Source organism: Diabrotica undecimpunctata, chromosome 6, assembly GCF_040954645.1.
Source record: "Diabrotica undecimpunctata isolate CICGRU chromosome 6, icDiaUnde3, whole genome shotgun sequence".
NCBI lineage: Eukaryota > Metazoa > Arthropoda > Insecta > Coleoptera > Chrysomelidae > Diabrotica > Diabrotica undecimpunctata.
This window is the reverse complement of record NC_092808.1, coordinates 91,376,418-91,403,376: the sequence shown is the minus strand read 5'-3', so window position 1 is coordinate 91,403,376 and position 26,959 is coordinate 91,376,418. Positions and strand designations below refer to the sequence as shown.

Sequence of the window (26,959 nt, the reverse complement as noted above, 5' to 3'; positions counted from 1 at the left end):
GGCGTTCTTGCAATCAAGAAGGTTTGTTAGAAACGTTCTTCTAGAATCCGAAGCATTTGCGGAGTGATTCGTAGGCATTCAGGTAGCGCTCGGGTGGTGTTCTATAGATTTAACTTTGAGATGTCTCTACAAAAAAATCAAGGGTAGACAAATCTGGTAATCGAGAAGGCCATTCGATGCTGCCCTCTCAATAAAATGATCCTCTCAATAAAATGCTGTGGAAAATGTTGGTCTAAATATTGACGAGTAAGTAAAAGTAATAAGTATTAAGTAAAGCATAATGCGAAGGAACACCGTTCTGTTGAAAAGTCAAATGATCTTCATTATATTGTTAATCATTTTTCATAGTATCAGTCAAGGTAGGATTATATTATAGTACCATTCATAATTTTTAAATACATTTGGCCAGTAAAATTAGCAGTTAAAACAGTGGTCCTGCCAGTCTATTACCAAAAATACCAACCCCTGCATTTAATTTTTACGGTTGCTGTGTATGTAACTGTAGGAAATCCTGGAGATTGAATTAGACCGCGGACGACAATTGTGACGATTTACAGTTCCATTTATGAAAAAAGTGCATTCATCGGAGAAAAAATATTAAAGGGAAATTGGTCACTGCTCGTTTACTGATTATTTCACAAAACTCTAAACAGCGGTTATAATAAGTATGTTTTATATGGTGGAAGTATTTGTTATCTTTCTAAATAGCTTGTACGCTAGTTCGGTTGATTCCAGATTCAGTTGCTAGTTGCCGCGTAGTTAACATTGAATCTAGGTGAACATGTTCTAAGACTGCAACTTCACTCAATTTATTATCTACAGTCCCTTCAGTTTTTCGTTTTTATCATCGACATTTGCAGCTTTCTAAAATTTTTTTAAAAAATTCTTTTTTGCCGTTGTGCTTATCTTGATGTCGTACATTAAATTGCTGAGCGTTTTTAATGTCTTTGTATCATATTATTTACTTAAAATGACAAAAAAGACAAAAAAAGAACAAAAACTATGCTTCTTCTGATTCTTCTTCTTCTTCTTTTTTTATATAGGCATGACTCTTCTGTTTTTCAATCTGCCTTCAGTAGGTTATCGTTCCATCGTTTTCTTCTGAATATGTTTCGCTTTTATTAGTTCGTTCATCACTTTTTTTTGTCCTCTGATCATTTTCCATATTTTTTTTGTGTTCACTGGGGCATTGCCTGAAGTGATTACGGGGTGAAGTGAGTAGCTGTGTGGTTACCACAGCCGGTCCCAAGACCGGATAAAATGTGGAGGGTGATTGGCAAGGTTAGAAACCTACCAATCGTAAAAACAGATACTGCCCAAAGAAACAATGTACAGCCCCGGATCCGGATTGATACTATAAAGACGACTACGGCAAGAAATAAGGACAAGCGAAAACATTCAAAACCCAGACGAGAATTACTACTTGGAAAAACTATGCGAAGATAGAAATTAAGATCTAAACTTACTAATTATCTTATTTGAGCCCCATTGTCTTAAAAAAATGTTAATTATTCTGACCTTAGCTTAAGGCGGGTTGACACGATCCCAGTGTACTTGGTTAAATTCTGGTTAGACGTTGAGCGCCCAATACTTGAAAGCTACTTTGATCGTGTCATCTGTTAATCCAAGTACATTTGTATAAACAGGTTCTATCCTATAAGGTTTATAAGGTCCTATAACCTACAGGTTTTATCTATAAAGTGGTATGGACATGTAAGAAAAACTATGACAGCAGATGGATAAAGAGAATAACCAAATGGAGCCCCATAGGAGGAGGAAAAAAGGACGACCCCGAAAATCCTGGATGAACGAAGTAGACGACGCCATGAGTAAGAGAGGCCTAAACGATGGAGAATGGGACAACAGAGAGAGATGGAAACGGTTGAGCGAGAAAAGACAGTAAATACTGTAGAATCCCTGAATATATATAGGTTCTATCCAAGTTATGTAGGATGCTGACCGACTTCCTTGGATCCAAGTAGTGTGGTTTTGTACAATTAAAATGGCATTGGGGTCGAAAAATCGAAACCGAGTAGTAAACACAAAAAGAGAGAAAGAGTGTTAGATTCATGCAGTTATACGAAGCTGAGGAAGCATTATGGAATGTACGGATAAGGGAATATAAAAATAAGGATGCTAGAAGTGCGGCATTTTTTCTTTTTTATTCCTTTTTTCTGGATTTCAAGCTCATGTATCAACATATCAGCAACCACCAGAACAGTTTCTACAATCACTTTCGCCATATTTACAATGGTTATTTGATATCTAAATCATTTAACCGTGGCAACCAACTTGGTACAAGTACACTTGCATGTCATGCACACACTTGTCCAAGTTGGAATCCAAACATTCTTGAATCGTGTTAACTCGCCTTTAAGGATAAAAGTAAAATACGAAAATACCGGAAAATGTGTTATCTTTTAATCAAAAATTGACCTATCACTGGGGTTTTCAAATATGTTGTCGTAATTTCTGATAAAGCTTTTGTTTCGTTTTTGTCCATCCCATATTGTTTTAGTATAACCTAAGTACAGGTTTTAAAACTAAAACAGTAAGAAAAGAGTATCATGCCTTCTAGTTGATAATACACAAAATTTATTTCTGATTAAAAAAGGTATCCCAATAATTTTTGCAGAGCAACAAGATACATAGTGGTCTTAGTCATACGATTCAAGGTAGATTGTGCCTACGTCTCATGTTTACTTCACTGCGGAATATTTGGTTAAGACGAATGCGTTACTGTTTCTTATTTAGGGGAAAAATATTATATTGTGACCATAGCACAAGCTTTCACACAAACAAATACCCCATAGCAAATAGCCGAAGCCTACAAAGCACTTAAAAAATCGAAAAATTTACGGGCTCTATTTTTCAACTGGAATATCTGGTGAAAGTCAATAGAAAAGTCGTACCATCTTGTAAGTTTTAAAATTATTTCTGCGTCATGTTTTTATTAAAATTTAAGCAAAAAAGCGACTTTTATTATTAGTTTCAATAATTTAAAGAAACTAACTATTCTAGATGAAAACGTTCAACAGACGACAATTTTCAAAAAACTTGATCTTTAAAATGACATTTTCAAAAATAAAAAATGTTTATAAATAAAAAAGGAAATTGCAAATTAAACCCGAAAGTAAGCATTTTATTTCAATTGTTTATAGTTATTAAAATAAAGAATAAAAACATTTAAAACACAGTTCACAATCTGAGTTTTTATGTACTATATTTTCGAAATAGGGGTTCGATCGGTAGAGTAGTTTTTAAAGAATTATATTTGTTTATCCCATTTGAGAGAAAAAAGGTCGTTTTCAACATGGCTGTGCAGGTGCTTCCTCAATACTTAGAATGGTTTTTTTTTATCTGGTTCTCTTCATAAGATCTCAAATTTTCACGTTTTTGAAAGGGTATATTAATTTTTATTTGTTTACTTATAAATTATTGATACAGAATGCGGTACCCTTTCTGAGCTTATAAACAATTTATTTATCTGCGCCATTTTTACATTTACAAAAATAAACAGAAAATACACCATTGGAAAGGATATAAAAAGCTCATCTGAAAAAAAGAGAAGTTTATATGACCAATAGAACCCGACATAATTTTATTTATTTTTACATTCACAGCGCAATTGGTTATAAACATCAAGAGCTAGAGTGCCTAGAAAAAAATATTTAACAGAAATTTTAAAAACAATATTTAAAAAAAACTGTAAAGGCCGTATGACACTATGCATTTTCTTGTATCATTTCTTATATCGTTTCTGATATTTATAACAAAAAAATGGATAGTGTCATACAAGCGTATAAGTTCTTATACCAGAAACGATACAAGAATTTGTGTCCGCTGCAGTTTCTTGTAAATGCGCCAATTTGTGCGCAAAGCCGCAAAAGCAAAAACGTAAAACTTCTGTCATCATGGCGGCTGGAGGAGAACTTTGATATACAATTAGACCAAGCAGACATCAGAGAAAAGTGCCCATCAACAATAACCAAGATTAGAACAGCAGTAGCCAAATTGAAAAACAATAAATCACAGGGATTGAATCAAATTTCAAGAGCATGCCATTCAAACACATAATTTGTAAAAAAAAAACAAATAAATTATTACAACCAAATTATTTATTATTTCTGTCTTCCATTACAGCCTGTTGAATATGTTTAAAGATTGTGGTTTCCAATTTAGTTTTAATAGTGGGACATTTTATTTCTTTCATTTTTGAACCACAGTATTATAAAAAATTATCAGTAGCATCTGGCTTGGGGTCCTCAGGTACTGCAGTTCTATTTTTATATGTGTCGAAATTTCGACCAATCATGTGCCGAATCACATACAATTTCCGATAAAAGAACTTGCATAGTGTCATACAGAGCACAAATGTACGAGCAAGAAACGATACAAGAAAACATAAATAACTTTCTATATCAGAAACGATATAAGAAATGATACAAGAAAATGCATAGTGTCATACGGCCTTTAGAAAGGAAAGTATTATTTCGTATCAAGCGAAACAGCGACGGTATTATTGAAACATTTTAGATCGTTCAATTAATACAAATATGTAAAAACTACGTAATGAGTTATTAATAAAGTTACTATTAAAAAAAATTAGCAACATAAACTGTTTTATTAGTAATTACTTTAATTATCTTCGACCATAAATGGTTTACAGCTACAATAAACACATTGGTCGTTTTTTTCATTAATGATGTTTATGACTAAAGTCTAGTAATTTTAGTTTGTAGCATACTATTGAAGCAAATAGTTGCTGCCCAAAAAAATAATGTTAATGACCCCTTTATTTTATTTTGGTATGAAATAATTACCATTTAAAACTTTCTTTTATAAAATAAGATAAAGATAAATAAAACTAATAAAAAAATATTAATTAATACTTAAAAACAAAAAATAATGAATCTAAAATAGTACAATTTAGTTATGAGATATATGTAGGAAGGTACTGGATTTGATACCAAGGGATGATTTTTTACTATATCTGGTGTATTAATACACAGCATGCAAGCAACAGTCTAGAGATATCGGTACACGTAGATTTATTTTTCTGTCATCCAAAAGTTGGCCCTAAACCAAGATTTTTTAGATAAGAGAAAAAATCTTAAAACTAATAAAATTAAGTTTAATAAATGTTTGGATTCCGTATTAATTTATTACAGTTTCACATTTTACCATCCACAGAAAATTTTAAAACAAATTAAGCTTAAAAAAATTATAGGTAAATTATTCGAAGAATCATTTTTACCTGTTGATATATACATAACTAATTTTATACAAGTATGGATAACTTTGGTCGAATTTCTAATAAATTTAGTTATTATCTTCATATTATCGTTTAGATGTAATTGGCATTTTAATGAAACTTTAGCAAACAATAATATATACTATGCTTCAGAGAGTGACTAAACCGTAAAAGTAATTATTAATTATTATTTTCCAGATGACATATGCTAATAGCTTGTGACAAGTAACCAAAGAAAATACCAGCCATAACTTCACAATCCAGAGGCACTTGATTCAAAGATGTACAAAATTTTAGCTATCTCTCTAGTTTTAGTTCTATCTTCTGTAGCAGGTATTCATGACTCGAATATTTGGCATTCATACCAGCATGACGTTTATCAGGGGATACATAACTCCCCATCAATCGAAGGATATGGAGATGAGTAAGTACTTTGCAGAAATAGTGCAGATATAAATTATGTAGATATAAACCGTGAAAAGGTACTTATTTTTTATAACTCTGTATTTATTTTATAATATATTTATTTTGTTATATGCATTAATATAAGAAACTCTTTTGTTGCATGTTATCTCATATAAGCCATATCAATGTTAATGAAAATTAAAAAACCTAAGTGTTTACACTTCCTCATCAATCTCACAGAACACTTTTTGTGAATAGATATGACTAAACTTATTTACACAAATAAGCTTAAGCAATTTTAATATAAACTGCGATGCATAAGTAAGGAATATATCTAAATATATAATAAACAATGATACAACAATTATACAACTGTATAAATCAACTTGGTATCCAAGATGAAACTAGGAATCTTATCTTATCGAGAAAAGAAAACAGCAAAAGAAAGATATTTTGCAAGCAAGAACTGTAGAAGAAAGAGCGAACCGACAACAAGAACATGAAACAATAATAAAGCAGTTAAAAGAAATGCAAGAAGAGACAAAAGAATGTGGGCTGAATAACTAACAAAACAAGCTGAAACAGCTACACAACACAACAGAACTAAAGAGTCCAAATTACTGGACGACTAACAAAAAATATTTCCAACTGTTCAAACATTGTAAGATCCAAGACAGGGGAATTACTTACTACAACAAATGACCAACTAGAGAGATGGAAAAAGCATTTTCAGGAGATGCTAGGCACGCCCAGGGAAAACTCAGATAAAATTATTGAAAACCCGCAGAATAAAGCGAAATTGTCGAAACCCGCAGCGGGCTGGAAAAGTGGTAACATTATTAAACTTTCAGAAAAGGTCAACCTCACACTGTGCAAAAATTGAAGAGGAATAACCTTGCTTACTACAACAAATAAAATCTTTACGACCATCAAACTTGATTACCAAACAGGATTGAATTTCGAGCTAGTCAAGAAGGCTTTAGACCAGAATACTCCTGCATAGACCACAATGATACTGTGAGGGTCTTCGAGCGTGCCTTTGACAGCTTATATTATGCTGATTTATGGAAAATTTTAGAGCCTAGAAACATACTGCATAAAATAATTTCCATTATAAAATCACTGTACACTGAAAATGCGAAATGCAGCGTGACACACAATGGAATCAACACCGACGAATTTGACATATTTACTGGAGTCAGACAAGGATGCGTGCTTTCTCCGTTTCTTTGTAATATAGCAGTAGACTATGTTCTCTCTAAACTAGCGCCTAAGTAATCTGGAATACGCCGATTATATCTGCCTGTTAGGACAAAGGTAACAAGGTGTGGCTGATCAATTGGAAACACTTTTCACTGAAGCTAATAAAGTAGGTTTGAAAATCAATATTACTAAAACCAAATCCATGAGAATAAAAGCAAGAAACAAAACTTTAAGCAAACTTTACGTAAGATTGGAAGTGTCATAACAGAAAGCGGAGGTAGAGAGAATAATATTCGTATGAGGATACGAAAAGCTCAACAAGTATTCAGCATGCTCAACCCTATTTGGAGACCTGGCGAGTATAATAGAAGGACAAAGAAACGCATATTCTAGTCAAATGTCTAGTCTGTTCTACTCTACGGATGTGAAACCTGAAAAGTGACAAAAACTCTTACAGATAAACTGAAGGTCTTTATTAATAAATGTCTATGACGAATTGCTCGTATTTTCTGGCCTAACATCATCAGAAACGAAGATCTACTAGATCTGACCGAACAAAAAAGGATAGAACATCAAATAACACGACATGACTTGGCGACATGTTTTTTATTAAAAGTCAGTGTAATTAGTTGGTTTTAGGCATCACGGATGCTTTATAATCATTTTGGATAAACAATTATATTTCAAATCTTTAGTAAAAGGTATATAATAAAATACCCAAAAGGGGTATATCACAAATACATTACAGAACGTTTTCGGAATGTAAATTCCATCACCAGTGTAACAAAGTATACATGCTATGACCCACTAAAATATATGAGTGAAAACCCTTTAAATGTTATTAATTTATAGATATGTTACATTATATATTAATAACATAATTATTAGCATTAATAATATTAGATATGTGGACGATACGGTCATATTTGCAAGTGACATGGAAGATCTACAGTACATAATACAACATGTATACAATGCATGTGAAAGGTACGGACTGCAAATGAATCTCAAGAAAACTAAATCAATGATATTCTCAAAACAAACACAAAATGTAGATAACCTGATCATCAATGATAGAAAGAATGAAAGAGTAACAACATATAAATATTTAGGAACGTGGCTAACTGAAGATGGAGATGAAACAAAAGAAATCAGATCTAGAATAGAAATGGCAAGAAACACGTTCATAAAATTGAAGAACTGATTTTGCAACCGTAACCTTAATCTAGAAATCCGCACAAGAATGCTACGTTGTTACGTTTTTTCTACTTTACCATACGGCATGGAAGCGTGGACAATAAAACAGTCTGAAATCAAAAAATTAAACTCCTTTGAGAAGTGGTGCTATAGGAGAACTATGTAACTAATATAGAGATGTTACAAAGAATGAAGAAAGATTGTGAAGTCATAAAAACTGTTAAAATTAGAAAGATTCAATATCTGGGTCATATAATGAGGGGCGAGAAGTACGTATTACTTAGGTTAATTATGCAAGGGAAGATACAAGGCAAGAGAAACCAGGACGACGCAAAATATCCTGGCTAAGAAATTTGAGAGAGTGGTTCGGTTGCAGCTCATTAGAATTATTCAGAAGCGCGGCCAATAAAATTAAAATAGCGATGATGATTTCCAACCTCCGATAGGAAAAGGAACCTAGAGAAGAAGTATAGTTTCTCAAAATAGTAATAGACATTTCGGTTTTGTTAAAATATAATTTTTATCCATACTAAACTTGCCTTCTCTTGGAAAGCAAATAATTCTAATAATGTTTATTACATACAGACATTTTAGGAAAATGTAACTTATTTGTTCTATTATTTCTATATATTTTTTATTTGTTTATGCATTCTCTGGCATATAGAATTCTTCATTTATCTTAAATTACAAAACTAAACTCCCCCTTGGGTTAATTTTTTTAAGTCCCCAAAATAATATCCAACGTCTAAGTATCTTTCTTTCCATTCAGGTATTTTCGTTATAGCATGTTTAGAAAACTTTCGATTAAAATCGCTATAATGGTTATTATATTATGTGATAATTTGACATAATATAATAACCATTATAGCGATTAGAGATCTTAAAACCAAATTTGATTCAGTACATTGGTTTGAACTTAAGATTTAACTGTCTGCCCTTAGTTTGGATATGTTTTTCCAATTCAGTATTTGGTCCATATGTCATGCAATTTATTTTACCTTTATACTGACGGGAACGAAAACAAAAATGTTCACCAAATTTTTATTTCTTATTTACATATTTAAGCACAATTATGAAATATCTAAGAAATTTATGAGCATATCAAAAACTCAAAAAAACAACGAGAAACTTTTAATAAACGAAACTAATGTCGAACAAGAGAAAAAATATGCGTATCTAGAAACGATGATTAACTTACATAACAGCACACATAATTGCTTCTAGGAAAATAAAATCAGGATAAAAAAAGGTTCGGGAAAACTTCAACAAAATGAGAAGAGTGCTTTGCACAAAAGATTTAAAGTTGGAGCTAGATTGGCAATGCTCTACGTTTTCTCGACTTTGTTTTATGGAATGAAAGCTTGGAACTTTAACGCGACAACAATAAAAAATATAAAATCATTCGAGTTGTGGGTATATCTTAGATTAAAAAAACCTGGTTTCCTTAATCCTTAACCTGGTTTCTTTAATCTAAGGGGTGTATAGAAGAATTCTGAAAATATAGTTAACAGAATACACCACAAACAAAGATGTTCTGAGAAGGAAGAATAAAGAACTAGGAACTATAAATACAAACAAAACAAACAAATTGGAATACCTGGAACACATTACACGTGTAGTGAGATATAGCTTGTTCCATCCGATTATGCATGCAAAGATCCAAGAAAAGAGATGCGTAGAATATTATAGTTGCGCAACTTGAGAGAATGCCGATGTACATCAAATGAACTTTTCAGCAACCGTCTTTAAAGTCCGAATAGCTATTATAATTACCGACCTCTCTCTCGAAGATGGCACTTGAAGAAGAAGATGAAATATAATATGAAGTATAACTTGAAAAATTGGTACCTTAATATGTCAGAATAAATTTAATGAAAAATAGTCACAATAAATACAATATTTCAAAAAGTTTCAATATTAATCTAATTTTAAAATAAGTCCTTTAGATTTTCATTAATTTTTTAAAAATGAGAAAAGAAAATATGTCGAACAAGAATGTTAAATTGAAACATTTCATTATTGTTTTCTATAGACAACAAAAATAATCCGGGTAACGATTTTTAGTTATCAACATGGCGCCGTACCAGCTAGAGACCAGTGCCAAATTTACAAAGTAGGTTTTACGCAGGACCTCTACTTCCAGTACATTCAATACAAAACGCAGGTTCCTGATTTGAAACAGTTTACTTTGTGTTATTGGAGCAAATTTTATAACCACAGTAATGATCATCCATTATTTTCTTATGCAGGTAAGAATAATTGATTATATTTAATTACAGTGTAGTTCACTTTTTAAAATTGTTATCAAATTATTTTACTTGTTGGTCAAGAATTCCACGCAAAATGTAAACAAGAATAAAATTCTGGTGTTGAATATTAAGATTATAAATTTTTAAAATGAACCGATAAATTAATTAATTATATTGTATTAAAAATGTATAAATAGTTAATGGATTTAACTTTCGACATTTTACAATAAGCTCTTAAAGTGTATTTCTACAAAACATACAATTTTTAAATCATATATTGCTGAGGAACTTTTCGCGTTTGGTGAAATTCATTTTAGTTATTTCCTAATCCCTTTGCTCCGTTCTTAAGGACTATTAGTGTTTGCCACTCAAAAGAACCTACCCTGATAGTTGACAATAATCATTACATTTTGTTAAAATCCGAAAATAGGTCAATTTTTATTCAAAGGAATGATACAGATATCTGTTATTTATCAACTCCCTCCCTTCCAGTACTACACACGTTTAATTTTAAATAGAGAATATAGAATGTGTGGAACATCATTAGACATATAGTTCGCTGGAGAATTCAGGCACCTGTGATTTTTTCCAGTTTATTAAAAGTGTTACACCTCTTAAAAACCAAACTTAACGCCATTGTTTTGGCTGTGTCAAGTTTAAGTTGTTTCCATCACGTCAAAAACTATATTAAAACCAAAGCTGCAACATTAATTAATTAAGCTTTATTAATAAATTTAATAAAGGAAACTTTATTAAATGTAATGTAAATAAAATTAGCTAAATTAATAATTCAAAACAGTTTGCTCGTCAGATATAATTATTTAATTGACTGTTCAAAAAGGTATTCACCAACGTCCATACACTTGTCGAGTTGCTACTCAAAATTATGACGAACATTTTGCAGCATTTTAGGGGTTACTAGATTACATTCATGCACTATCCGTCGTCTTAGTTCTTTCAATAAAGCAGGAATTGTATTATAAATCTTGCTTTTTAAATAATTCCATAGAACGAAGTCCATGGGAGTCAAATTGTTAGAAAAACAAATCATATTCTGGGTATCTGTTATCATTTTCGATTCTTCTTCTTCTTCTTCTTCATCTAGCCATTCACGTCCACATCTGAACATAAGCCTCTTCAAGTCTTCCTTTCCATTGTTTTTTATTGTACGCTACTTGTAGCCAATTTTTCCCGGCAGTACTTTTCAGATCATCTGTCCATCTCATAGGAGGTCTGCCTCTGGGTCTTTTGTGTTGGTATGGTCTCCAGGTTAAAATTGATCTGTGCCATTTATTTAGATCGCTCCTAGCTACATGTCCAGCGTATTCCCATTTCAACTTTAATGATTTTTGAACCACATCGGTGACTTTGGTTTTCTGTCTTATCCATGTGTTTGTTTTCTTGTCCTTAAGTGATATACCTAGCATTGCTCTTTCCATCGCGTGTTGAGTGACTCTAAGTATATTTATATTCTTTTTTGTGATTGTCCATGTTTGTGCCGCATAAGTTAATATCGGAATAATGCATGCATCAAAAACTTTAGATTTTTTCATCAAAATGATCAAAAACATCAAGTTTTTGATCATTTTCGATTATATCTGTTAAAATGGGACCAACTGTATTCTCTTATAATTTTAGATATACTTCTCCGTTAATTTTTTTTTAATATGGCCAAACAATGCAATGCTCATAAATTCCATACGTTTAATTTCAATGATTGTTGGTAGTGTTTCGTGGAAAGTTTTATGATTTTCATCAGCATCAATAATTGTAATTTTGTCAATTTACAGTATTATGTAGAAAAAAGAAAATTTGGATAACTCCTTATTTTCTCAGTCATAATATTATAAAACTGTACTAAGTACTTGATTTATATCCTATACCAAGTATATTTTGTTAAGATAAAATTTGTACTGTTTCACACCTTTCGGAGAGTGTTTACATGACCTTAAATCGCTACTTCTGTCGGTTCAGTCTTAACACGTTTTTAACACTTCTTATTTTCTGCTACTGATCCCGTTTCGTCAAATTTTTTAACTAGTTTTAATACGTCTGAGTAATGCAGCTTTTTATCTTAAGTAAAATGATTAAATAATTTGGCAGTTTTTTTACACTTTTTATTTAATAAAAAAATGAAAACGAATTTTTATTAAAACTACACAATCGATTAAAAATAAATTAGAGTTGTTAAAAAAAAGACTCCGACATCATTTTTTTTATTTTGTTGGGTTTTTGTACAGAAATGGAAGAAATAAAATGTATTAGGTAAAACCTAACGTCTTGTTTCTGTACTTACTATAATTTGGTTTATTTTCAAAATATTTTGAATTTTACGTTAGGACAAAATTACAGGCAACAAATGTAGTTTAAGTGATGGACTCGGCCGTTACTTGATTAGAAATTCATTTTATAGAACAATGAAAACACTGAAAACTTTTGTTTTCAAAACTTCCACAAAATTTATTAGAAATTCTTATCACTACAGCTGTTTTCTACAGATCTATTTCAAGCAAGCAATTTAATTAAACTATTAAACATAGCTCTATAGTTCTCCGGACTTTTTGACTGGCTGAGAGTTTCCCGGATGCTTCTCGATAACTTGTTTATCGTTATTACTTTTTTTCAGAGCAATATTTAGTATTGCTCCTGTCTCGCTTACATTCTGTAATTTAATTACAGGTGGATTTAGTTTCCATGTGGGTTTGTCCTGTTGTTTCGTGGTCTCTGCGTTAGTTTCCATTATTTGTAATTGACATGGATTCGGTGGACGTGGTGTGGCACATGCATCACTTTCCTGATGCTTTGGTGCTGTTGCAGTAGGAGTGGCTGGTGTTGGAAAGTCTTCTTTTGTAGGCTTCTTTTTCCCTTTTTTGGGTTCTTCTTCTTGTTGACGCTTTTTTGTAGTCTTCTGGGTGGTTGTTGTTATTTTAGTCTTTGAGAATATTCCCGTAGACTTTTCCTTATCGGGTTTTATTGCCTTTTTGGCCTGGTTTTCCCAGGTGTCCTGTTTTGGCTCTCTTTTAGGGTTGTTTTCGTTGTCGTCATTTGTTTAGTAATTTTCTCTGCGTTACTAAGTTCTTCGAACTTTGAATCTATGTGTCACATTATGTGTTATTGCGAGGCTACGATTATATCCTGCAGTTCTTGAATTTTTTGCTTCAGAGCCGTAATATTGACGTCCTTTTCCTTTAGTAATGATTTTAGAGTTCCCAACTTGGACTTTTCGTCCTCGTTGCTCCTCTGCCTAAGTCTGTTTGCGGTTGCCCGTTTATCTAAGTGCAGCGGTTTCCCTATGCGCGGTCGTTTGTAGTCCTAACTTTTAAAGCTTATTTGTTTTCCGACCGTCTGGCCCGTTGCCAGCACCGCTTCTGGGTGCCACCCAGTACCTTTCACGGATGTTCACACTTTAGGCAGAACTAGACTGGGATCCTCTTACTGTTCTCATCTCCCTAACCTTAAGGCCGTGTCTGCCAGTTGTAACTTCTAAAATATTACACCTCACAGTGTAATCCCAATCGGCGACATAGGGAGTATACTGATGGGCTAAGCCCGTTTGCTTCTTTGCTTTCTTATTTTTGGCTTTGTGAAGATTCGATTAATACAAATCTTCCCGGTTTCAACTTGTCGCGGCATAGGCTTTTGCCTCTCTAGTGGCCTCAGCCGCTGCTCACGCTGGTCTCCGCGTAGCCGTGCGTACACTCACGGCTCAGACTTACATAAGTCTGACTTCGACCCAGTCGCTACAGCTCCTCGGCTGGTACTGCTACTCCACATCTACTACTATCTAGTAACTACTAGTAGTGAAGAACTACTTCATCTAGTGATCTATTTTTGGTATGTGTTTACTCTATATATATACTTTAACTGGTTAGGTTACTTTAATAGGTTGAAGAGGGGAGATCTGTATGTTTCAAGTTGGTCATTCAGAATTATATATGTATTTTTTTAATTGTTGAGTTCCATAAAGTCTAATAAAGATAGCTTAAGGCCTTTATTTCGGATATGAAGAATTTGAAATTCGTTATTAAAAGAAAATTATGATCTAGGAGGTAAAGTGCATACGTAGAATCTGTTTTTCTGTTTTAAACTTCTCTCATATGTCAAGCCAAAGCTTCTTAGTACAAATATAACATTATCTTTCATCGGCTATGTTTAATTTTTACTAGAGATACCAACTAAGATTTTTCTAAAGAATAACTAATTTTTCGAAAAACATAGTAAACCAATTTTTCTACAAATGCTGTAAATTCTCTAGTCGATTTGATAAAGCTGATTATCAAACTATAAATTTTTTTGTAAAGCTACTTCTACCTACCAAGATATCAACAACTGAGGAACAATTTTGAACTTTAAAGATAATTTGACCACATCATTTAGTGTTATGAAGACGATGACGGTCATGGGCAATCTGAGTTTAGTTAAAACGAACGAAACGAATCAAATGGATTCGGTTTTGCTAATCTTACATAATCTAACCTGACCAAATATAATCAAACCTAATGTAACCTAGACTAATCCATCCAAGCCTAACTAACGTCAACCTAGCTACCTTAACTGACTTTAACCAATCCTAATAAAACCAATAGACATTATAATACCTAGACTGCGCGTTGCAATATAAAACCGTTTCCCCACTTCGACAGCGAAAAAAGATGCCGACAGTTCTTGTGTCTCTTTCTCACGGCGGGATTTCTTGACCGCGTTAGCTTCTCACTAAACTATAAATCCTCAATTTAGAAGAGTGATTTCATCGTTTAAACGCCGAATATCCTCAAATTTAAATGTACACGGCCGGCCCTCAAAAACTACCCGTTTTCTCAATTGCAATTTGCGTTTTTTCATAAGAAATTACAGAATATATAAAGTAGTATATTTATTTGTGCTTCTCCATAGAAGACTTAACCAGGAGTTGTCGTACAGTGTAGCCAATTCTTGTTCACAAGTAGTAATTATGGTCATACAAAATCTGTATTCTTCCACGCAGTGATTATTACCGTCATAAAAATACCAAAAACATTATTTTTTCCATAGTGAAATAAATTTTATTTATTGTTCCGTTTCGTTACATATTTAAATTTATAAAATAAAAATCGATATTTTAAAACATTATTTTTCAATTGTTTGGCAACTTTGGAATTAGCGAGGAAACTCCGATTTAAAATTCCGACCCAGAGATAGCCGTAAAACTGGTTTTTATCATTTTATGGCCGAGCAAGTGCCAAACAAGAAATCAAAAATCGTTCATTTACATTGGCGTTTCTGAGGGTAGTGCATGTGTTGCATTTTGTGAGTATATTTTATATGATAATTCTTTAAACTTATTGTTGTCAATATTGTTTTATCAATACTGTATTGTAGTATTGATAAAACGTGTTATTGATAATAAGAGTGTTATAGTTTGTCGTTTTATAGTAAATTTTTAGTTATATTCTGTGATTATTTTTACTGTAACTTTTAACAAATCGAATAGAAATGACCAAGTCGAATCGTAATTATCCGAAATCGGAATGTTGGATATCTATCGCGTCGTGTTCGTGTTTGGATTGGCATTCTGTAACTCACATCGTAATAGGTGCAAATCGAAAATGAAAACTTCTACTTGACGCGCTCAGAAGTTGGTGGCAACCCCGCACTGAAATGTGAAATAAGTATATCAATTTTTATTTTATAAATTTAAATATGTAACGAAACGGAACCTGGAAGGATTGGTAAAGTTGCAGTCAATTGCAGCAACGTACAACAGAAGAAGGTACTGTTACATTAGTCATCAAAGAGGTTCTTTACCTTTACAGCAATGACTTGATAAAGAGATAGACCAAAATTATATAGATATAGGCCGTTAGATGTATTACGTACTGTGATATACATAATAAACATCCAAAATATTCCACCAGAACAAGCAGACTTCAGACCTAATCGACGCTGTACAGAATAATCCGCAGCGTGACTGCACATATTAAAGCGGGATTTCAAAAACAACAAAAGACATTTTATGTATTTTGTGGCCCATACAGCTGCCTATGATATAGTGTGAAAAAAAAGCTCCTATATAAAAAGATCCATTGTTATTCAACACTATAACTTGTAAACAAGAGGCTTTCTGACAGACACTTCTACGTAGTCCCCGGTAATAACTTGTTACTCTTTTTAGGTATATGCGTTTAGTTTTCTTAAGGTGTTGGTTTGAGGTTAATTGGGAATTGGGTCTCTAACCCGAGGGATGAATGTTACTCGATGGGCAGAATGATCCGGTAACACCAAAATATAATCCAAATATAAAAACTAAAATTGAGACATTTTAAATTTTTATTTTACTGCACCTGTAAAATATGTATGCATAGTTTTAGTAGTCCATGACAAATAAAGTAGTCTATGACAGTTGTTAATAGTTTGACGTTTGTTGAATATATTAATATGTAGTTGTTAGTTGGATTTATATCCAGTTATGGATTTATCAGAAAATATTAGAGAAATTGCAATAAAGGCAACAGAAATTTTTTTTTCCGAAGAGTTTACTGAAAGTACAAGCTGATTATAGCCGCAAATGTCAAACATGAAACAAAAATTTCGGTTAAGCAATGTTGACATGTTTTTATAATCTATATGCTGTATGCCTCAAATATTAAGAGATAAAGCCTTAGAAAAGTACATTTTGATTATATTATGTTATAAATTCTGCAATTTTTAATTTATATAAAGCAAGAATGAGTAAATATTTGTTTCTTTAGAGGTTAATTGCAGTTAATTATTAGAATTTTTTTGGCAATTGCCCTTTGATAGATTAGTGCATAGATTTGGCAATCGTCAAATCAGCAGTTGCCAGATTGCAACAGATGTTTGCAATTAATCTCGAAAGAGACCAATATTTACTCGCTATTGTTTCATATAAATTAAAAATTGCAGAATTCATAAAATAGTATAATCAGAGTGTACTTTTTAAAATCTTTCTCTCTTTATATTTTAAGCATACAAGGTATGCATTATAAAAACATCCCAACACTGCCAAACAGAAATATTTTATTTCATGGTTAACATTTGCCGCTATATTCAGTTTGTACTTTCGGAAAACCAACCGAAAATTTATTGTCGTTTTAAACAGACAAAAAGTACAAAATATTTATTTAATGGAAATTAAAAAATAAAATAGCTGACATAATTGAGATGACCATAATATTGGCTTACTTTCCGGAATTGGTATGTTATTGGTACAAACAAAAATCAAAGTCGAAGGACTGAATACGGAATCCACGGAATACTTATACAGAAAAAAATATCAGAGAAGATCACTTGGATAGAGGTAGGTAAGAAACACCAACATATAAAGAAAACACCATGGTTTAGAGAGAAAGTGAAGACAAAATGTTAAAAAAAGAAAAAAGCCTTTTTACAATACAGAACACAACAAACAAAACAGGCATATAACCACTATAAACGAATCAGAAATGAAACGAATAATTTAGTTAGACAAATAAAAAGGGAACACTGGCAGAGCTTCTCAAAACAGATGGAACACGACTTCTACGAAACACAAAAAGAAATATGGAGAATTATCAGAGGACAAAGAAAAGAAATGAACGATTTAATAAAAACGAAACACATTCAGAAGGAAACATAAGTAGACTACTTTCGATCCCTATTTGCTAAAGGTGACGATAATGAACCATCAACAAAGATGAGGACAAACGATGAAATAAATATTAAGGAACAAGAGGTAAAGAAAGCCTTAAGGAAATTAAAGAATAGAAAATCACCAGGGGAGGACAGAATACCGAAAAAACTCCTAAAGTACAGAGGACCATATCTGATCAACCAACTATTAAAACTAATTCAAAAAATAATAGAACAAGATAGAATTCCTCAAGAATGGATATCAAGCATCCTAATATATATATATACAATAGCACTAAAGGCCTTAGAGGCCCATGGCTTAAAAAGTTTGTTCTTTCTTCATTTTCGCTTTTCTTTATGTACTGAGATCTTCTCTGGCTCGATATGTGATTTTTCTCCATTCCTTCTTGTTATTCATTTTTCTTTTCTGGCCTTGTAGTCCAATTTCTTCCATATCTTTTTCTACCTCCTGATTCCATCTATTTTTTTGGTCTTCCTTTTCTCTTTTTTAAAGTTATAGTGTAGTTCATTACCCTTTTTGAAGTCCTCGTGTTCGGCATCCTTTCTAGGTGACCTCGCCATCTTAGTCTCTGTGCCTTTATGACTCCTATTATGTTAGGTTGATTATATAATTTCTTTAACTCATCATTTGATCTTCTTATCCATAAACCGTCCCTTATTATTCCTCCATATATCTTCCTCAGGATTTTCCTTTCCCATATCTCCAGTAAATTTTGTTCATTTTTTGTCATTGTCCATGTCTCACTGCAGTACGTTACTAGTGGTTGTATAGTTGTTTTGTATAACTGTATTTTCGCCTTTGCCTCCAGTAAATTTTGTTCATTTTTTGTCATTGTCCATGTCTCACTGCAGTACGTTACTAGTGGTTGTATAGTTGTTTTGTATAACTGTATTTTTGCCTTTCTTGATAAAAACTTGCTTTTCAACATTCCACTAAGAGCATGTACACTTCTATTGCCTGCCATTATTCTAGCTTGTATTTCTTCTTTAATGTTAGGTTTGCGTGATATTATTGTACCTAGGTATGTAAATCTTTCTACCATTTCGAATTCGTATGATAATCTTTCTTCTACTTCTACTTTAAACTTTTGTCCATCCCTGAACTGATCATCTGTCCACTGCATACATTTTGTTTTAGTTTCATTTATGTAAAGTCCCATTTTCTTTGCTGCTTTTACTATTCTCTGTACTATCTCCTGTAGCTCTTTTTTTCCTCTTGCCAGCAACACTATATCATCCGCAAATGCCAAAACTTGGTGTCTTTTATGATATAGGAGTCCTTCTCTATTGATTTTCGCTTCTCGCATTATTTTTTCTAGGCATAAATTGAAGAGTAATGATGACAAAGGATCGCCCTGCCTTAATCCTTCGTTTACTATAAATTTGTCCGATACATGATTGTTTACTTTGACTCTGTTTTCTGTATTCTCTAAAGTAAGATGTATCATGTTACGCAACTTTCTGCTAACTCCCAGTTCCTCAAGGGTCTCTTTTAATTCCTTCCTTTTTATTCTATCGTATGCTTGCTGGAAGTCGATGAATAGCGCTATCGTTGGTAAGTTGTGTTCATAGCTTTCTGCTTGTAATTCTCTGATTATGAATACTTGGTCCGTTGTGCTTCTCCCTCGTCTAAATCCGCACTGGTATTCGCCTATTATATTTTCAACTTCTTTTTCTAGCTTATCTTTTATGGATTTTAGTAGGATTTTATATACGGTATTTAGTAACGCTACTCCTCTGTAATTACTGCATTCTGTTTTGTCTCCTTTTTTGTGTAATGGGCAAATAATGGCTTCCTTCCAATCTTCGGGTATTCGTTCTTTTATCCATATCTCCTTTATGATCTTGTATATCCAATTATTTAGCAGTTTTCCACCATATTTCATCATCTCTGCTGTTATGTTATCGCTTCCAGGGGATTTGTTGTTTTTCAGATTTTTTATGATTTCCTCGATTTGTTCTTTGCTGGGTGAATTATCTTCTATGTCTTCTAAGTGTTCGATTCTTGCTTCTGTTTCCACGCATTCTCTTTGGTTTGACTTATTATTGCCATTTAGTAATTCATCAAAATACTCTTTCCATCTATCGGCAATTTCTGTTTCCCCGCTTATATTATCTCCTGCTTTGTTTTTGACGAATATGGGTTTTTGTTGGAAACCTTTTTTTTCATTTCTAGCACCTTGATATAGGTTTTTTATTTTTTTATTTCTGTAATTCTCTTCTATTTCTTTTAGCTTATTTTCTATGTGTTTTCTCTTCTTTTCTCTCAGCACTCTCTTTACTTTTTGTCCTTGCTCCCTATATCTATTCTTTGTCTCTGTTGTTTCTTTCGTGATCATTTCAATCCTTAATGATTTTCTTATTTCTATTTCTTTTTGGCACTCTATGTCGAACCAGTCTTTCCTCTTTTTATTCTCTTGTTTGTTACATTCTTTTGCTGCTTTGTTCATTATTTGCTTTATGTTTTCCCATTTGTTCTCAGTTTGCTCTTCTATTTGTATCTTTTTTAGTTCTCTTTCCATTGTTTCCTCGTATATTTCTTGCTCTTTCTTTGTTGCTAATCGAATTGGGTTTTGTATACATTTCTTTTTTTATTAGCATCCTAATACCTTAATTAAAAAAGAGAAACCAATCGGGCCCGGAAAATTACAGAGGAATTAATTCAGGTTTCAGGTCAGGAAAATCATGCACCGACGCAATATTTATAATGAATTAATGAGGTATGTGCAACAGAAATCATTAAAATACAACAAATCGGAATATCTATATTTCGTAGACCTTAAGAAGACATTTGACCGGGTCAAAGACAACACAATAAAAGTAAAAGTAAAAGAAGAACTAACCGACCCTATTGAAACTGACATAATGATTAGACAGGGAGATTCCCTGAGTCGTGCGGCAGAAACCGCGACCTGACACAGAGAAGTCAAAAAGTATGTTAGAAATAGCAGAGATGAAAAATTTAGAAAAATTGATGGCAAGACACCATATGACAGAGCTAGAAGTACAGATAAACGACGTAGATGCAAGGTGGAGAACATCAAGAAGTCTTGATGTTGAAGAATACTAGTTCAGTATTTGTGGTCGTATGTCCAAAGTTGTCATTTCGTCTCTTACTTTCATTGTATCCATGGTCAATTAATTAAACCGTGGAATAGATTCTAAATATTTGGTTGTAAATCTCAAATACCTATTAAAACATAATTACCTATTAACGGATTTTATTGCCACTAATACCAGTTGTGTGCACAAAAAAGCGTATTCAAGATTTTAAAAACAAACAGCGGATCACGTAGGTAATGGATCGGATAGAAAAAAAGCTATTGCGGTTATTGGACCGAAACTAGCACGTGAATAGTAATATGAATAAAGTGAAACTATACATGTTTAGAATATAAATTATGATTTGTTATGAATGACCGTATCTATTAACATCATGCATATCTAAATATTAAATTTTAAATATTGACAGTATTTATATGGGTAATATCGCAAGGAGTTTTATTTAATTGCATACACTTATAATATAAGAAAATTTAGTAGCTTAGAACTTTTATGACAATAAACTTCATTAACATCTTCTTTCGTTCGACAATCCTTTGTGGATCTTGGCTTGCTAAAAGATTCGTCGTGATTCCGTTAGATTTCGGGTAATCTGGTGACATCTTCTTATTTTTGATATCTCTAAGTTTGTCTCCATCTAATCAGTCTATCTTAGAAAAAAATCCGTGAACACATATAACTGATTTTACTTTTTTTTTGTTTTAAATATTCTCAAAAAGTGAAAAAGTCATTTTTGCCCATAAAACGTTTCTTATGCAGTTTACAAAAAAATAGTTTAAGTAAAAATTGTAGATCTTAAAAAAATACAAAAAGAATTCAGCAAGATAGTTGCAAAAGGTCCTTAATTTTGCAGTAATTTAAAAATGTTAATTACTTTGTTTTTTGCATAATGGCATGTAATAAAACTACTTAAAATTGTTGTAGTTGATGAGTTAATAAACTGTACTAAATTTCAAATAGATTGACCAAAAGCTTATAAGTTATTCAATTTGTTTATCCCGGAGCAATAATTTAAACAACTGTTTTTGCTCAGACACTCACTCTAAAGGTATACTGTAAATCAAAATGGATTTTATAAGATTATATTTTTAGGGTATATTAAAAAAACTTAAAAACATTTTATTAAATTTGTCATTAAACAATAGTTTTAAAAAAACTCACTTTTTAGCTATTATAAACAATTATAATAACTTTGATATTTCTTTGTCAAACTTTAATAGTAAGCTCAACTAAAAGCTGAAGAAAAAGCACACACTCAAAAAACAAAACCTTCTATGACCAATAAGAAACAAGATATTTTTTTATAAAAATCATATTTTGATTATTTATTATCATTAAGAGCTGAGTATCGAATATATTGTAAATGAAGATCTATATTTTATTGTCCATTTTAAAGATGGTATATACCGAGAAGAAGTAAAAAATAATAATATACTTATTGGCTACTTATTCTCATTAAATGCAATTATAATAAAATAAATTATGTCGTTAAAAGAAAAAACTATAAAATTAAATAAAATAAATAAATGTATTTTAATAACTTAATAATTATTATTATATTTTTATATAAATAATATACACTTATCAATAAAATAGCGCCCACCAATAAGATGGACTGACGACTTGAAACGTGAATTGGATGCAAGCCGCAAAAGACAGAGACAGATGGAAAGATCTGAGGGAGACCTATGTCCAGTAGTGAACCCAGACAGGTTGATGATGATGATGATAACTAAAATTTAAATGTTTCTTATAAAATAGTAGTAAAATTCAATACCTTTTTTATAAAAAAATTTAATTATTTATTTTTCTGTGATTTTCCGAGAGGTGAAAATGGCACAATTCTTATTATTTTGTTAAGCTACCCCAATTTAAATAGAATGGAGGTTCTTTGTGTGATAGAACCCAAGACATTGCAAATTTGTTCTCCCCTCCACTTTTCCGTGGCGGTATTTTACGAGTAGCACCATTTTAACGGGTTATAACTATAACTTTTTACTGTTTCACTGTATATGCCATCTTTAAGTTGTATCTCAAACTTTAGATCTTCATTTAAAATCCTTTCTATTTTCAGCTCTTAATGTTAATAAACAAATGAATGGATATGATTTTAAAAATAAAACGCTATGATTTTAGGAATAAAATGCTATCTTGGTTCCTATTGCTCATAGAAAGTTTGGTTTTTGTGTTTTCTCACAAGCTTTTGATTGAACCTACATATAAGCGTGTGGCATAAACAATATCAAAGTTATTATAAATGTTTATAAGCTAAAAAGTCAGCCCTGTTTCTTAATAAAAAAATTTTTTATATATAAAAAGTTTTTTAATATAACCTAAAATTAAAGCTTTAAGGAATCGATTGCATTTTACAAAATGCCTATAGAGTCACTGTTTGGGCAAGTACAGTTGTTTAAAGAATTGCTCTCCGTTATAAACCAATTTAATAACTTATTAACTATTTGCTCTATCCGGTTGATATTTAGTACACTTAAATAACTCATTAATTGTCGTAATTTCAAGTAGCTATATTACATTCATAATGCAAAAAACAAAGTTATTAACATTTAGAAATTAGCGCAAAAATAATGGTTTTTTGCAATTATCTCGGTCAATTGTTTGTGTATTTTAATTTGGATACTCTCAAAATTATATAACTTTTTATGGTTTACAAGTTTTATTTAAACCCTTTTACTCTAAAATGTATACGAAACGTTTTATAGGCAAAACATATTTTTTTCACATTTATTTTTTAAGTATAAAAAAAGCAAAACCTGCTATACGTCTTCACGGATTTTTGATTAGCTAGGTCTTTTATAGCTCCAAACATTTCGTGGAGTATTTTAAGCTCTAATATTCCCAAAAGTCTTTCAACCTTCTGAGTTAGAGCTCATGTTTCTGTCCCATATTTGAGGACTGGACTCAGCAATGTTTTGTACATAATAATTTTAGTTTTTATTTGGATATTTCCTGAGTAGAATTATTTTTGGAGTTCACAGTATGCACTATTTTTAAGGTTTATTCGTCTTTTAATTTTTTAGTTTGTTTTGTTGGTAGTAGTCACCAGCGAGCGAAAGTATGTAAAGCTATAAACACGTTCAAAGACAATAAACTTGATGCTTTTATTTAATTTATTTTTTTGTAAGTCTAAATTACTCGAGAGAAACTAAGTTTGACTATAAAAATAAAAGTTTACTCTGTTAAAATAAAACCTTGTATTCTAGTTTTGAAAACAAATTCACAAATCAGATTTACGAATATTTGACATTTATTTCTTTCGTGAAAATGTTCAATTACTTTCACCCAACAATAATTGTAGGGTGAAAACATAATTTTAATATTTTCGTGCAACTGAATTTTGGTTATATTGCGATATTCGCTATTTGTTTGAACTTCCCTCCTATTTTTGGAGTCTGGTGTTTTAGTAACATATTTTTATTGAATTATTTTAATGATACTCAAAGTAATTTTTAAAATATATTCTTTATAGTGTTTACCGTTTATTTAATTTATACTACAGATAAAATAGTCCGCATTTTTTCCATCTCATCAATATTTTTTATGCCGATATTGCAGCTGCGTGGAAAAAGTAATTTTTGGCGTAGTTTGTAGATTATTGTATAAAAAGTAATTCAAAACAATCAAACCTGTTCACATTTATTTTCGAGTGAAGCCACTTAATTTATAGTCAAATATTACGAATTATTTTGATGTTTGTTGAAGTGACAACTTCAGCTACAAATTACACCCCATGTTGTTTTCCTGAAAGCATTTCCTGTGAAGTAAGATCGTTTGTAATGTAACAGTTTAAATTCAGCGTTTTTTAGGCATATTTCAAATCATATTTATTGCCCAAAGTCACAATCAAAATTTCATATTAGTTTTGGAGATTAGGCTCTAGGAATGGAGATAAAAAGGTAAATAAAAGTTTAGCTAGATTAAAACTTTGTTATTTCAGTTCACCCACCAGACAACTGATACTTAAATATTAGTTCAGTCGTCAGAGATGAAAACGTCACTCAACCTCCAAAAATCATATGAACAATATTGGGTCAGTTTTAAACGTTTTATTTGAAGTAAAAGGCCGTTGCGAGAATTGTAATCCACCCTAAGTATTCGAGCTGAGCGCATTGTTACCTGTTTTGGAAGGTCTTCCTTAAAATTTTAAGACTTGCCATAAAGCGACTATATTTTATCAATAGTAGAAACATTCAGCTTTATTTTTCTGTTCCAAACATCCCGAAATATGGTTGAAATTGAAAGTTATATAGGTATGTTTTTTTGTGAAAATGGAAAATCTTTTCATTTGGTTCTATACTTCCAATAAAATATTTAAAACTGGTTCTTTTTTAAAACAACATATTTCTTGCTAAAATTCACAATCAAAATTTCATATTAGTTTGGAGATTAGGCTCTAGCAATGAAAATGTCTTAGCAACCGGTCGTCAATGAAAGTGATAAATTTAATTAATCTCATGAGTATCGTAAAAAATGGCAAAAATTAATTTTTTTACAGCTTTATAAAAACTGGCTTTATTTAAGGTAAAATGCAAAAATTGCATACATAGGAAAGCTGCACTTTTTACCTTTAAAAAGCATTTTGATTTCTGTCGATAGGACACTGTGATCAAAAGATATCGAATTTTTACCATCAAGTTGATAAAAATTTTATTTCAAAAAATTATTTCGCGCGCCTAACTCACATTTAAAATTACCGGTCGCTTCAAGCGTTGTTTCTGAGAGAATGGTTTATTCTACGCAAAAAGTAAAAGTGAACATTTTCATTCAAAATTATAGACAACAACAATTATAACTAATATGGACAACCGTTCAAGATGGAAGCAAGTTGTGTAGTCAGCCAAAACCGACCCCGGGTTGTAGTGCTACGAGAAGAAGAAGTATTGACTCTTAGAAAATCGATGTTTCCGTTACTTCTACGAATAAACGTTTTAGGGGGAAACCCGGGGTTAGGATTTTTTTCCTTTTTCTGTCTTTTTTGGTCTCCCAAGATTGACATCATCAGCAAAATTCAGCTTTTTCGTCTCATTTTTAGAGACAACATATCTGACGAATGAACTAAAATAAGGTTCTTGTATAAAATTTAATAACAATAACAATTTTATAACAAAGATTTGGTGTCTACACCAAAAACAAAGCAAAGACAAAGATTATGATAGTGGATATACTGGATTCAGACGTAACCAGGATTGACCGGTTTGAGTTTATGAGCTTATATTTATATCTGGGATCATTGATCACAAACACAGGGTCACTACAGGAAAAAATATCATGTAGATGTATTATTATATATTAAATTTAAATCTTCACCATTGGCACATTTAATCACCTAATTAAGTAGGTGAATATAATAAAGTTTAAAATACATTTCTTTTAAATAAATAAAATAAAATATTAGACAAAATTTAAAAATTCAAAGACTAATTTATAGGGAATTGCAAGAGCTTTAAAACAATATCTTATTGGACCACCATTGGTATTAAAAAATGTGGAGTGGATCTCACCCTGGCTTAGCGATCAAAGTGAAATATTCGAAAGTATTGGAAAATGTGTTCATCTTTAAACAAAAGTTGACGTTTGCTGGGTAAGAAGTTATCGCAGTTTGTTTTGTTCGTACCTTCCCCAACTGGATTGAGATGTTCAACAAATATCTGCTCGCCAAAAATTAAGGATATTGCTAATATTAAAATTAAATACACTCATGGACAAAAATATCGAGTATTTTAAAATTTATGTTATAATTTTGTACAAAAAAGAATATACACAAAAAGATATCGCACGACGTCTCAGGATAAGTCAGTCTACAGTTTCAAATAATTTAAAAAGGTACCGCGAAACAGGAAATTTTGTACAAAGGCCTGGTCAAGGACGCCCAAGGTGCACAACCGCAATTGATGACCGTTTTTGATTCTTAATTCTACACGAAATCACTCATTAACATCGA

General features: G+C 31.7%; 2 protein-coding genes across 2 annotated transcripts in view; one reads left to right on the top strand and one right to left on the bottom strand.

Annotated features, from left to right (window-relative positions):
• The window catches only part of LOC140443550 (coiled-coil domain-containing protein AGAP005037), a 1,206,743-nt gene that overhangs the window by 567,206 nt on the left and 612,578 nt on the right, over positions 1 to 26,959 (bottom strand). The window lies entirely within an intron of this gene.
• Positions 1 to 26,959, top strand: part of b6 (pentraxin-related protein b6) — a 135,877-nt gene that overhangs the window by 54,321 nt on the left and 54,597 nt on the right. Inside the window, exons 2-3 of the mRNA XM_072534869.1 lie at positions 5,453 to 5,678; positions 10,124 to 10,308. Coding sequence (XP_072390970.1) covers positions 5,536 to 5,678; positions 10,124 to 10,308 — 328 coding nt within the window. The 5' untranslated portion in view covers positions 5,453 to 5,535. The remainder of the gene's footprint in view (positions 1 to 5,452; positions 5,679 to 10,123; positions 10,309 to 26,959) is intronic.